The sequence below is a fragment of the Quercus suber genome, unplaced genomic scaffold (assembly GCF_002906115.3).
Source record: "Quercus suber isolate HL8 unplaced genomic scaffold, Cork oak 2.0 scaffold_206, whole genome shotgun sequence".
Taxonomy (NCBI): domain Eukaryota; kingdom Viridiplantae; phylum Streptophyta; class Magnoliopsida; order Fagales; family Fagaceae; genus Quercus; species Quercus suber.
Genome location: NW_027069664.1, coordinates 813934 through 827902, shown reverse-complemented (window position 1 = coordinate 827902; position 13969 = coordinate 813934). Strand labels below are relative to the sequence as shown.

The 13969-nt window shown below is 44.7% G+C and overlaps 2 protein-coding genes across 2 annotated transcripts; both read left to right on the top strand.

Moving 5' to 3' along the window:
• Nucleotides 1-3801: 3801 nt before the first annotated feature.
• Nucleotides 3802-4704, top strand: LOC136070057 (uncharacterized). The gene has a single exon (XM_065779376.1). It carries the CDS (start codon nucleotides 3802-3804, stop codon nucleotides 4702-4704), a length of 903 nt encoding a protein of 300 aa, XP_065635448.1.
• A 7387-nt stretch (nucleotides 4705-12091) lies between these two features.
• Nucleotides 12092-13679, top strand: LOC112012441 (cysteine-rich receptor-like protein kinase 34). The gene is made up of 4 exons (XM_065779375.1): nucleotides 12092-12147; nucleotides 12956-13017; nucleotides 13064-13236; nucleotides 13353-13679. The coding sequence occupies exons 1-4, from the start codon at nucleotides 12092-12094 to the stop codon at nucleotides 13677-13679; spliced, it is 618 nt and encodes a 205-aa protein (XP_065635447.1).
• The last annotated feature ends 290 nt before the right edge of the window (nucleotides 13680-13969 follow it).

Sequence of the window (13969 nt, the reverse complement as noted above, 5' to 3'; positions counted from 1 at the left end):
AACTCCACACAAGGTGCAGAAGAATTTGAGAATGAGGTTGCAATTCTAGCTAAGCTTCAACACAGAAATTTGGTGAGGCTATTTGGATTTTGCTTGGATGGAAAAGAAAAAATTCTTGTCTACGAATATGTGCCGAACAAAAGTCTTGACAATTTTCTAGACAGTATGTTGTTTCTAAAGAATTTTCTAATTTCCACATGTTTGAGAAAGCATAAAATCTTATTCACTTTCTAGTTAGTATTTGTTACACTCTCTCTATTAAACACATTATTTTCAACTGAAATCCTGAGTTAAAGATATGATTTTTTTAACTTGAAATTGTGTCTTTAACTCATGATTTCAGTTCAAAAAATTGTATATAACATGTGTGTAACCACTTTTATCCTTACTTTATAGTTTATACTCTACAACAAATTTATAGATTCTTAATTATAACCTTGTAAACGGAGCTTATCCATTGAGGGTTTTTGCTTCCTTGTTTTAAAGACTATGATGATGGAAGATATAGAGTTTAAATTCCTGTTCTGTACCTGTCTTTTTAAATTTAATTAAAGTATATATTTCAATTTGTAGTTGAATTTCATTCGTTTATTCTAACTTGAATATTGAATTATGATGGTTATGTAGACCCTAAAAAACAAAGAATATTAGATTGGACAAGATGTTACAAGATTATAGGAGGAATTGCACGAAGGATTCTTTATCTTCAAGAAGATTCTCGGCATAGAATTATACACCGTGATCTTAAAGCTAGCAACATATTGTTAGATGGGGACATGCATCCAAAAATTTCTGATTTTGGCATGGCAAGAATCTTTTCAAATGACCAAACTCAAGAAAATACCTTCAAGATTGCAGGAACATAGTAAGTACATTATATTTTAGTAGTCTTTCTTAAGATTAAATTTTCGTGGCAAATTACCACTAAAGAAGAAAAATATGTGACCATCCGGAATTCTTTGTGTGTAGCCTCTCATCACATTAATACACACTAGATAATTACAAGAAAAAATTCCATAAGAAACTAGTTAGGAGATCTGAGGAAAAAAAAATGTCTTAATTTAAAGAACACCCTAAGAAAAGGTTAATCAACACAATAATATAATGAAATCTAATGCTATATGAGCCAAAAAAAGGGTCTAGATCAATTGTTAATTTATTTCTTTCTTATCCAAATAAAATAACACAGAAAAACAAACAAGTTGATCATTCTAACAAGACAAGTTGATCATTATGCACGTAGTTTTATCAAACATGAATTTAGAGGAAAAAATTGTAGCGTTTTGCCCCGTTTTCCAGACTAATTAGGGAAATGCTTCTCTTTTGTAACTCGATTTGAGATAAATCGAGTTTAAAAAAAAGAAAAATTCTGGAGCCCTATAGTGGCGTTTTAAGGAGCCTATAGTGACATTTTCAAGACTTATAGTGGCGTTTTGTAACTCGACCTCCATGAAGTAGAGTTATAGGCAATTTTATTTTTTATTTTTTTTACCTATAACTCGATTTCATAGAGATCAAGTTACAAAACGCCACTATAAGTCCTTAAAACGTCACTATAGGCTCCTTAAAAACACTGCTATAGAGCCTAACTCGATTTATCTCAAATCGAGTTTCAAAAGAGGAGCATTTCCCTGATTAATTTGAGAAAGGAGGCAAAACGCTACATAATTTGCCCGAAAATGGCATTTGCCCATTTTCTCCTGAATTTATGCACGTAGTTTTATAAATATAAAGTATTGCACATAATTAATGTTTAGAAATATATTATATTCATAATATTTTCACAATAAATTGTAAGTGGTATGTTGATATGAGTTGTTATACTTACATGTGGACAAAAAAGTAATTTAATTATCAATTTAAATTAGAATCCATAACAACTTACCACCTATGATTTGTTGTGAAAATATTGTGAAAATGTTGTAAATGTAGCAATCCTCTAATGTTTATGGCAAAGTTAGGAATTTTCTCTGGTACTTGTAAATTTTAATTAAAAAAACATTTAAATCCATAGATTTGTATTGTTGTGTATTTATAAGAAATGTTTAAATTCCAAATCGTTAACACATTGCAATTATCCTGGACGTATTTTCTGAAAAGAAGACTAAGAACAGTCACCAAGAAGAAAAAGAAAATACAGAGAAAACAAAGAAGGAAGAAACTGTTTGTGAATAGTTTCAATTCTGAATTCATGCAATTCATTAGCATTGATTACAGACTCTGATATTTATATATAATAACTATTTCCGTATAAGGTGGAACTGATCTAACAACTTGTAGCTGGAACTCCTCTGATGTTGACACGTGGACAAATGCATAGGATGCTGACACTTGTACTGTTATCAGTAACAACACTTAACTAAGCTCATACTACATGTAGTTTAAGACTCTTCTACAGGTCGTTTAGACTCTGCCTTGGGCTGCTCTGGTGCCTTGGACTGCTCTGGCTTTACATTTTCATGCTCTTAAAATCGTCTTATCACTAATACGATAAAAATTCTCTTTGAATATATGTGATTAAACATTACAAGCATTGTGTAAATAGTCCTTTTGACAGTTAAGTATCAGGACTATTTGTTTCTTACACAAGTGATGTTTGTTTAGATACTGATTTTCTCTTGAGAAATTTATCCATAGTTGAATCTAATATATATATATATATATATATAGTTGAAGAGGATAAATTTGAGCTTAGAGTGGGCCTGACGGGGATGAGTCGCGGTCCAATAGAGAACGGGCTCATTGTCTGCCACGTTTGTGGTAGAGAGCCCAATATAAAGTATCCACGGGTCCGAGGCCCATAAGGAAGGCAGGGTGGCCCCTGGTATGTGATACTTGCGACACACTCCATAGAGTCCCATATGTAGAGGATTCCGCAATCTACTCTCATGAGGATTCCTATAAGGAAAAGACTTTTACTCCAAGTAAGAGAGGCCCACGCTCTCTACTACTATAAAAGCCTCAATACTCTCGCAAGTGAAGGTACGCATAATTTACCCACTCTAGCACCCTAGAGTCGTGAGAATATTTCTGACTTAACCTTCGGAGGGTATTTGGCCGGCACCACACCGGTGCTCTCTGTTAGGTTTCCTTCTTTGTGTTGTGCAGGTTCACGTTCGAGCGCGTACGTATCGTGTGGCTCACTGGTGAATTTCTGGACATCATCAGTTGGCGCCGTCTGTGGGAAGCGTAGGAAGTTGAAATCCATAAGCCGCACTATCGCTTCTCGGACTAAAGAGTTGCATGGTACTCACACACTCGATGGCAACCACTAACGACGTTCAAGGAGACGAACCACCCACGACTGCCCTCGAGAGACAAGTTCGAACTCTCGCTACCGCGGTGGAACGTCTAACCAAACAAAACAACGACTTGGAAGAACAGTTGCGCCAGAAGAATGCAGAACAGAATGATCAGCAAGGAGAGGAAGAGGGGACCAGCGCTGCAAGAGGAAACCAGGACAAACAACAAGGCAGCCACGCCCCGAGCAGACCCGAAAGGCAGAATTTGAGCATGCCATCCCTCACGAATGCGACGCCACCACAGATGGCCGCAGAGATGCAGGCGATGAGGGAACAGATAGAGGTGATGATGAACGCACTCAAGGGTCGAGTCTCCAGTGATCTGGACGACTTAGTCAACCGAACGGACTCGCCCTTCACTATCGCCGTGAACGCCTTCCCCCTACCCCATAAATTCCGCATGCCACATATCGAAAGCTACGACGGAGTAAAGGATCCCCTGGACCACCTGGAAACCTTCAAGACACTGATGCACCTTTAGGGGATTGCTGACGAGATCATGTGTAGGGCCTTCCCCACGACGCTAAAAGGCCCCGCCAGGATATGGTTCAGCCGGCTGACTCCGAACTCCATCAGCACCTTCAAGGAGCTGAGTGCCCAGTTCATAACACACTTCATCGGAGGGCACAGATACAAGAAGTCCACAGCTTGCCTGATGAGCATTATGCAGCGGGAGGACGAGACGCTTAGGGCTTACATCACGCGCTTCAACAGGGAAGTGCTGTCAATAGACAAAGCCGATGACAAAATACTGGTAGCAGCCTTCACAAATGGGCTGCGGAAGGGTAAATTTTTGTTCTCTATATATAAAAACGATCCAAAAACCATGACGGAGGTACTTTACAGGGCAACAAAGTACATGAGTGCGGAAGACGCATTACTGGCAAGGGAAGATAAGCCGAGGAAGAGAGAACGACAGGAAGACACCCGGCAGGACCAAGAGCGGAAAAGACTCAAAACAGGGGACCGAAGGGACGACCGACGATCAAGGCCACAAGGAAGAAAGTTTACAAGCTTCACCCCGTTGAATACCCCAGTAGACCAAGTCCTAATGCAGATTAAGGACGAAGAGGCTTTGACCTTCCCAGGAAAGCTCAAGAGCGACCCCAGCAAGAGGTCCAGAGACAGGTACTGCCGTTTCCATCGCGACCACGGTCACAATACATCCGACTGCTACGACTTGAAGCAGCAGATCGAAGCCCTTATCAGACAAGGGAAATTGCAAAAGTATGTTAGGAAAGAAAGGACGGATCTTCCACCTCAAGAGCAGCAGCCCCGGAGGGAGAATGAGCGCCCCAAGCCCCCAATCGGAGACATAAGGATGATTGTGGGAGGGACAGCGACAGCAGGCTCATCCAAAAAGGCCCGAAAAACCTACCTCCGAATGGTTCAAAACGTCTAACTGACGGGCTCGGTGACAAAGATAGCACGGAAAGATAGCCCAATCGTCGGGTTCTCGGAAGAAGATGCACGACGACTTCATCATCCGCATGACGACGCATTGGTCGTCACCCTAAGAGTGGGAGAATATAACTTACACCGAGTACTGGTTGACAATGGCAGCTCGGCAGACATCCTATATTACCCTGCGTTCTAGCAAATGATGATCGATAGGGAACGGCTGATACCGACGAATGCCTCGTTGGTGGGGTTTGGAGGAACGAGAGTATTCCCGTTGGGAGCAGTCACACTTTCGGTAACAGTAGGCGATTATCCTCAATAGATCACTCGGGATGTGACATTCCTCGTAGTCGACTGCTCATCAGCATACAACGCGATCCTCGGACGGCCAACTCTCAACACCTGGAAGGCAGCTACCTCGACGTACCACTTGATGATTAAATTCCCCACGGAATATGGGGTCGGTGAGTTGCGAGGGAACCAGGTGGCCGCTCGTGAGTGCTACATAGCCATGCTGGAAATGGATGACCACCAGCACACCATGTGCATAGAGGAACAGCGGGTTGCAGCGAAACGAGTAGAAGAACTGGAGGAGGTAACTCTGGACGAGTCAAGACCCGGACGGACAACTAGAATGGGGACATTGGCCAGTCAGACCACACGACGGGCCCTAACAACGTTCCTAAGGAATAATTAGGATGTTTTCGCTTAGAGCCACGAGGACATGCCGGGTATTGATCGCTCAGTTATAGTTCACAAGTTGAATGTGAACCCCGCGTTTTCACCCGTGAGGTAGAAAAAGCGAGTGTTCGCGGCAGAGCGAGACAAAGCAATAGCCGAGGAAGTTCAGAAGCTCCTTGAAGCAGATTTCATTCGGGAGGTATATTACCCTGACTGGTTAGCAAATGTAGTGATGGTCAAGAAAGCTACAGGGAAGTGGCGAATGTGTGTCGACTTCACGGACCTCAACAAGGCCTGCCCAAAGGATAGCTTCCCATTGCCTCGAATCGACACACTGGTAGATTCAACGGCAAGGCACCAACTCTTGAGCTTCATGGATGCCTTCTCCGGCTACAATCAAATCAAGATGGACGAGGATGATCAGGAGAAGACCTCCTTCGTCACGAGTCAGGGACTTTTTTGCTACAAAGCAATGCCATTCGGGCTAAAGAACGCGGGAGCAACATACCAGAGGCTAATGAATAAAATGTTCGCGCACCAGATTGGGAGAAATGTGCAAGTGTATGTTGACGACATGCTAGTCAAAAGCGTTCTGGAACATGACCACCTGAAAGACCTACAGGAGACTTTCGACACGCTCCGGTCGTATAACATGAAGTTAAATCCGAACAAGTACGCATTCGGAGTGACGGCCGGAAAGTTCTTGGGGTTCATGGTTTCCTATAGAGGAATAGAGGTTAACCCAGAGAAGGTTCGGGCCATCATGGAGTTAGAACCGCCGAAAACGACCAAGGATGTGCAGAGATTGAACGGTAGAATTGCAGCCCTGAATAGGTTCGTCTCAAAGGCGACAGACAAGTGCCTTCCATTCTTCCACACGTTAAGAAAGTCGTTCGTATGGACGGACGAATGCCATAAAGCATTTGAGGACTTGAAGAAGCACCTGTCATCCCCACCGTTGCTCAGCCCGTCTAACCCAGGGGAGGTACTCTATCTCTACTTAGCAGTCTCTCAAGCGGTAGTCAGCGCGGCCCTAATAAGGGAGGAGGACGGATCATAGAAACCCGTCTACTTCAAAAGTAGGGCGTTCCGGGGAGCGGAAGAGAAGTATCCTCAAATGGAGAAATTGGCCTTCGCGTTAGTAATTGCGGCAAGAAAGCTCAAACCATACTTCCAGGCGCACACAATAGTGGTCCTAACGGATCAACCCCTACGGAGAGCCATGAGTAGCCCTGAGACGGCAGGACACATGGCGATATGGGCAGTGGAACTGAGCGAATTTGATATACAGTATAGTCCACGAAATGCAATTAAGGGACAAGCCGTCGCCGACTTCATTGCAGAATTTTCTAGGTCAGAAGGCTAGGGAGCAGACGAGAAGTCTCAATGGAGCATCCACACGGACGGATCCTCCAACAGGCACGCAGGAGGTGCGGGTGTAGTAATCCATACTCCTGACGGAGTGAAAATTGAATGCATGATTCGGCTGGACTTCCCCACGACCAACAATGAGGCCGAGTACGAAGCTCTGGTGGCAGGACTAGACCTCGCGAAGGCAGCAGGCGCTGAATCCATGATCGTGCATTGTGATTCCCAGGTAATAACAAGCCAAGTCAATGGCATCTATGAATGCAAAAGTGAAAGGATGAGGAAGTACCTGGATGAAGTAAAGAACCGGATCGGTAACCTCACAGTAAGATTCGTTCAAATCCTAAGGGAAGAGAACGAATGCGCTGACCGTCTTGTGAAGGCAGCCTCGGCAGAGCCCATGCTCATTCCCGAACAGGTATTATCATTTGTACAACCCTCGTCACTTATTAATGATGGAACAAAAGTGCAGGAGCTGAATTCTGAAGATAGTTGGACTACGCCGTTGATGGCGTTCCTGAAGACGGGTACGTTACCTGACGGAAGAAATGAGGCCAGGAAGCTGAAGGTTCAAGCCTCGCGATTTGTGCTAATCAACGATATCCTGTACAAAAGAGGGTTCTCACGTCCGTACCTGAGGTGCCTGGGCCAGCAAGAAGCCGATTACGTAATGAGGGAGGTGCATGAGGGTATCTGTGGAAACCATTCAGGAGCACGATCCTTAGTACACAAAATGATCAGAGCAGGGTACTATTGGCCAACAATGCAAAAGGACGCACAAGCATACGTCAAGACTTGCGACAAATGCCAGAGGTTCAGTAACCTAATCAGGCAACTGACCGAGGAGCTGATGCCTATGACGGCTCCTTGGCCGTTCGCCCAATGGGGACTAGACATCATGGGCCCCTTCCCGATAGCAGCGAAGCAACTAAAATTTTTGGTAGTTGGCATCGACTACTTCACCAAATGGGTGGAAGCAGAGGCCCTGGCCACTATCACGGAGAAGAACATACGGAGTTTCGTTTGGAGAAATGTAATATGCAGGTACGGGATACTAAGAGTGCTCGTCTCCGACAACGGAAAGCAATTTGATAACGGAGCATTCAGGAGCTTCTGTTCAGAACTGGGGATCAAAAATCACTATTCGTCGCCCGCACACTCTCAAGTCATTGGGCAAGTGGAGGTCACGAACCGGTCCTTGCTGAAGATCATCAAGACCCGGCTCGAGGAGGCAAAAGGAATCTGGCCTGACGAACTGCCAAGCGTTTTGTGGGCATACCGAACAACAGCTAGAACACCCACTGGAGAGACACCGTTCAGGCTGACGTACGGGAGTGATGCCGTCATTCCAGCAGAGGTCGGGCTCACAAGCTACCGTGTAGAGAACTACGACGAGGATCACAACGAAAAGGCCTTGCGGCTCCAAATGGATCTGATAGACGAGGTCCGGGCTACAACAGAGCAGAGGTTGGCTAGGTACCAGAACCTCATGGCGAAATACTACAACTCCAATGTTAGACACAGGGACTTTCAGATCAGAGACCTTGTGCTAAGGAAGGTGATGGGAGCTGCCAGAGATCCGGCGCAAGGAAAGCTCGGCCCCAACTGGGAAGGACCATACAGGATCTCGTCTTGGCAAAGAAAAGCGACCTACCACCTCGAAACCATGGACGGACAGAAGCTTAAACATCCGTGGAACACAGAGCACCTACGGAGGTACTACCAGTAGGGACGCCATGAAGATGATCGACACCCCTCCAGTCCCAAGCTTATTACTATGATTTACTAAGTTTTATTAATTCGTTCCTCGAACAATTTTTTTATTATTTAATTTCGCTATCTCTAGTTATTTCGAACAGTGTTACGAGTGCCTTTTTAAGCCCAAGGGGGCAGGCACCCTTTCATCAGCATTATTTTCTTTCAATAAAGAACTATATTCAGACTCTACTGTGTTTTTTCTACCTAAGTCAAGTTCACAAGGTGGACGGATTATCCCAAGAGGATAAAATTTGCGCGTCCACAAGGTGGGCAGATCATCCCATAAGGATGACGGTTGCAAGTCCACAAGGTGGACAGATCATCCCAAGAGGATGACGGTTACACGTCCACAAGGTGGACGGACAATCCCAAGAGGATGGGAACAGCAAGTCCTCAAGCTGGATGGATCATTCCAAGAGAATGACATCCACAAGACCACAAGGTGGGCGAATCATCCCATGAGGATGACGGTTACAAGTGCACAAGGTGGACGGATCATCCCAAGAGGATGACGGTTGCAAGTCCACAAGGTGGACGGATCATCCCAAGAGGATGACGGTTGCTAGTCCACAAGGTGGACGGACCATTCCAAGGGGATGAAACTAAAAAAAGTCCACAAGATGGACGGACCATCCCAAGGGGATGAAACTAAACAAAGTCCACAAGGTAGACGGACCATCCTAAAGGGATGCAACTAAGTCCACAAGATGGACGGACCATCCCTTGGGGATGCAACTAAGTCCACAAGGTGGACGGACCATCCCAAGGGGATGAAACTAAACAAAGTCCACAACGTGGACGGACCATCCCAAGGGGATGACACTAAACAAAGTCCACAAGGTGGACGGACCATCTCAAGGGGATGAAACTAAACTAAGTCCACAAGGTGGACGGACCATCCCAAAGGAATAAGACCAAGTCCACAAGGTGGACGGATAATCCCAAAGGGACGAAGGTAAGACCACATGGTGGACGGACCACCCCAAAGGGATGAGACCAAGTCCACAAAGTGGACGAACCATCCCAAAGGAATAAGACCAAGTCCACAAGGTGGACGGATAATCCCAAATGGACGGATAATCCCAAAATCCTTAAACGGATGAATAAAATGAAGTTTAAATATGGACGGATAAAATTTGGGTTGTTAAGTGGACGGACCCCCTATAATGGGATCACCTACCAATTTCACAACATACAACCATATAAAAACAAAATAAAGCATGTTATAAAAACCAAATAAGAGTTGTCTACAAGACATCCATGACGGATGAAAATTGTTCACAAAATAGTCTTACAAGTAAATGTAAAAGTAAATGAATGTAAAACAAAAAATTGCTTCAACTAGCAGGTACATCATCTCCCTCCTGACGGACTTCCACAGCAGGCGGGTCGTCAGCAACGGCCTTTTCTGCCTGCGCCCCGTCGACCTGAGCCTCATCACCAAACAGGTGGTCGGTGTCGTCAGATCTTGCAGGTTGGACGGATGTTTGTTCAGGAACATTGATGTTGACAGATGAAAGGTCAAGGTCTGGATACAAACTCTTCACCTGACGAAGTCCATCGTCGAAGCCGTCATTGTAGGACGATCCTAGCTCAAGCAGAAGGTCGTCGGAGTCATGATACTCACGAACGGTCCACTTTTGCCTGACGGACCTCCTGCTCTTTAGCCTCCAGAATCTTTGACAGCTCCTCCGTCCTCTTGAAATAATCATCCCTTGCCTCTTCAGCCATTTTTAGCTTCTTCTCTTGAACGACCCTCCAAGCCCTTAGTTGTGTCAGCTCGTCGTCCGTCACCTTAGCCTTCTCTCTCAAACGGCCAAGGGTGGTCTCATGGCTCAGGCACCGTCCCATAAGCCCCTTCATCATGAGCATAGCCTGAAAGTTGAAAAGAGTTAGACAAATTACTAAGGCCAAAAAGAAAAATAGAGAGAAAGTAGACGGAGGAAAAACCTGAGCGATATTGAATAGGCCCGTCTCACCCATGGCTTCCGTAGAGTGGTTGCCAAGATCCTCATAGTCATCTGAAGAGATGACGGACGTCAGCTTATCCAATGCGTATTTTGGATCTTCACGGAGTAAGACAGGCGCCTTCTCCTGCTGGGTGGACGGACCTTTCATAAAGCCCTTTCCTGCCCCATGCTTCATTGGAGTTGTGGACTTGGTACCCCCAGCCATGAGGCCCAGGACGGGCTCCAAAGGAACCTTAGGCTTCTTTGGAGGACGGTCTCCTTTGGGCGGCAGCTTTCTCTTATGCTGTTGACTTGAACCCGTCCCCATGGGGTCCGCCTCGACGGAGTCTTTCTTCTTGGCTGCGTTGGCTCTGATCAATGCTTTCCTCTTGGCGTCATCCATTTCTGCGAGATAAGACGGAATGAATTTAAGAGAAGCAAGAGGGACGGATAAAATTGAAGGGCTCGGTCAGAAGCTTACGTTGACGGACTTTACTATCGTACTTCTTCGCCGCTGCAGATGGCTCCGGTCCGTCACAGTACCAGTGGATTGTATCTAGGGTGACGAGCTTGGCCCAGGTCCTCTCCTCTGATGTAGTCTTCTTGAAAATTTTTTCCAGAAAACTGAACTCTTCAAGCTCAACCTGGGGATGCTGACGGACTGAAAAAGGGAAAGTAAACGGATGTTAGAGACTTACAAAAATCAAACTGATGTAAAAGATTAAAATACTTTCACATGACGGTGAATACCAGACTCGTTTAAGATGCCCCAAGTAGTATCGATGGGCATGAAATCCGTCTCCCCTGGACGGCACATCCAGTCGTCTCCTTCCATGAAGAAGAAACGGCTCTTCCAATCTCTATTGGAATCAGGTGTTTCAAAAATGACTTTGAGGACGGAGCTCCTGGGGACGAAGCTATACATCCCCCTTGACTTATCTATCTCGTCCGGACGGTAGCAATGTAGGAACTCTCTCACCGTCAGCCTACGTCGACCACCCGACATGACTCCGTACAATACCTCCATCGCAATAAAAACCCTCCAGGCGTTGGGGGAAATCTGGCTGACGGATAAACCCAAGTATTGTAAGAGTTCACGGTGGAGTGAACTCAATGGAAACCTAAGACCAGCCTTGAGCACTTGCTCGTATATCCCTACACCGTCCACCCCTTGGTAGTAACATTTTTTTGACGTATAAGGCAGACGGAGTGGAATATGGTCGGGGATTTGGTAGTTGTCCCTAATGGTGTTAAAATGAGGCTCCTTGATTGTTGAAGTGAAGGCATTCACCGTCCACTCTGGTAACATCACAAACTGCCTAAGCCCATCCGCTCCCACGGCGGATCTAACTCCTTCTACTTGCTCTTCGACTACTACGATCTCCATATCCTCATTTGTTGAGGACGGGGAAGATGCAGACGGACTCCTATCCTCGCTCAGATCGTCTTGGTCTTTGTGACCTGACGGATACACCTCTTCGTAATCCACTCCGTCGCGAACGACAGATTGATTACTCGACGCACTAGACATTTCCTACAGGTAACGACAAAGCCTAAGACTATGACGGATATTTGAAAGTATGATGGAAAAGAAAAGGAATTGATCTTTTTTCTTGAACTTTAAAACGTGAAATGAAATGTAAGACGGATAGAAACAACTTACCAGCAAATAAGCAGATGGATGAAAGGTATGTGACGGTTGCAATGTGTGAACGGGCTGCTCTCTGACAAACCAGACGGACTCGCTCTGACAATGCAATTCTTCGTAAAAGAGAAAGAATGAAAGGAGAAGGGGGCAGTATTTATAGGAGGGGTGCACGGAAGACGAAGCGACACTTCGATCCCATAAAAGTTCCAATACGGGGACGACGCGTGTCATGCCATTAATACTCTTCAGACCTGCGCTTCGCATTAAATACTGACGAAGTACCTACCCGTCAGCTTCAACAAATCCTAGTCGACGGACCACTGATATCTTTACCGTCACCCACTCTATTTCTTACCATCACCCCATGTTTCCCTCTAAAGTATGACGGACCCATAGGGTGAAGGGGGCAACTGAAGAGGATAAATTTGAGCTTAGAGTGGGCCTGACGGGGATGAGTCGCGGTCCAATAGAGAACGGGCCCATTGTCTGCCACGTTTGTGGTAGAGAGCCCAATATAAAGTATCCACGGGTCCGAGGCCCATAAGGAAGGCAGGGTGGCCCCTGGTATGTGATACTTGCGACACACTCCATAGAGTCCCATATGCAGAGGATTCCGCAATCTACTCTCATGAGGATTCCTATAAGGAAAAGACTTTTACTCCAAGTAAGAGAGGCCCACGCTCTCTACTACTATAAAAGCCTAAATACTCTCGCAAGTGAAGGTACACATAATTTACCCACTCTAGCACCCTAGAGTCGTGAGAATATTTCTGACTTAACCTTCGGAGGGTATTTGGCCGGCACCACACCGGTGCTCTCTGTTAGGTTTTCTTCTTTGTGTTGTGCAGGTTCACATTCGAGCGCGTAGGTATCGTGTGGCTCACTGGTGAATTTCTGGACATCATCAATAGTATTGATATGTTTCTGGTATTTCATTATGATTGTTTAATTAATAGTGTTGCTGATGTTGGTTTCTAGTGGTTACATGCCTGCAGAATATGCAATGCAAGGGCACTTCTCTCTTGAGTCTGATGTATATAGTTTTAGTATCCTATTACTAGAGATTTTAATTGGCAAGAAGAACAGTTCTTTCTGTACATCAGATCCTTCCGAGAACCTCTTGAGCCATGTGAGTGTAAACCAAATTTTACAATTTTTTGCTTATTTTGTAATGAATATATAATCACCTTTAAATTAGAGGCAGAGAAAGGTGACAATATAAGAATACTTGATCATTTGATTCAGGCTTGGAAGCATTGGAAGGGCAGAACGTCCTTGGAGTTGTTGGATCCGACTATAAGAGATTCTTATTCAAGAATTGAAGTCAACAAATGTATCCATATTGCCTTACTATGTGTTCAGGAAAATCCAGCGAAAAGACCAACAATGGACTCAATAATTCTCATGCTAAATAGTAACTCTGTTACTCTGTCATCACCTCAACGGCCAGCATTTTTCCTTCAAAGTGGAACAGAGCAAAACGTGCTAGAGTTGGAGTTGGATCAATCTAAAGGAAAGTCAATATTATTGTCTGTCGATGAAGCATCAATTACTGAAGTATACCCTCGATAGTAAGTAGCAACCTGGGCGTCAGTGTTAGATTTTTTGTTATGGAACCTGAATAATTGGACTTCTGGATGACAAAATAATTGGAAGCATCGAATTATTCTGTAAAGAATAATTACATATATACCAAATCTGTTACTGACTGGGGATTTTGTAAAGAAAATATATAAAGTACAAAAAAATCACGAAAGATTGGTTTTGAGGTACACTGAATAGTTATGAACAATATTTATCCCCACTCCAAAAAAGAGAAGAGAGTTTGTTTCCTAACAAATTGTCTGCAAGATATAACAAAA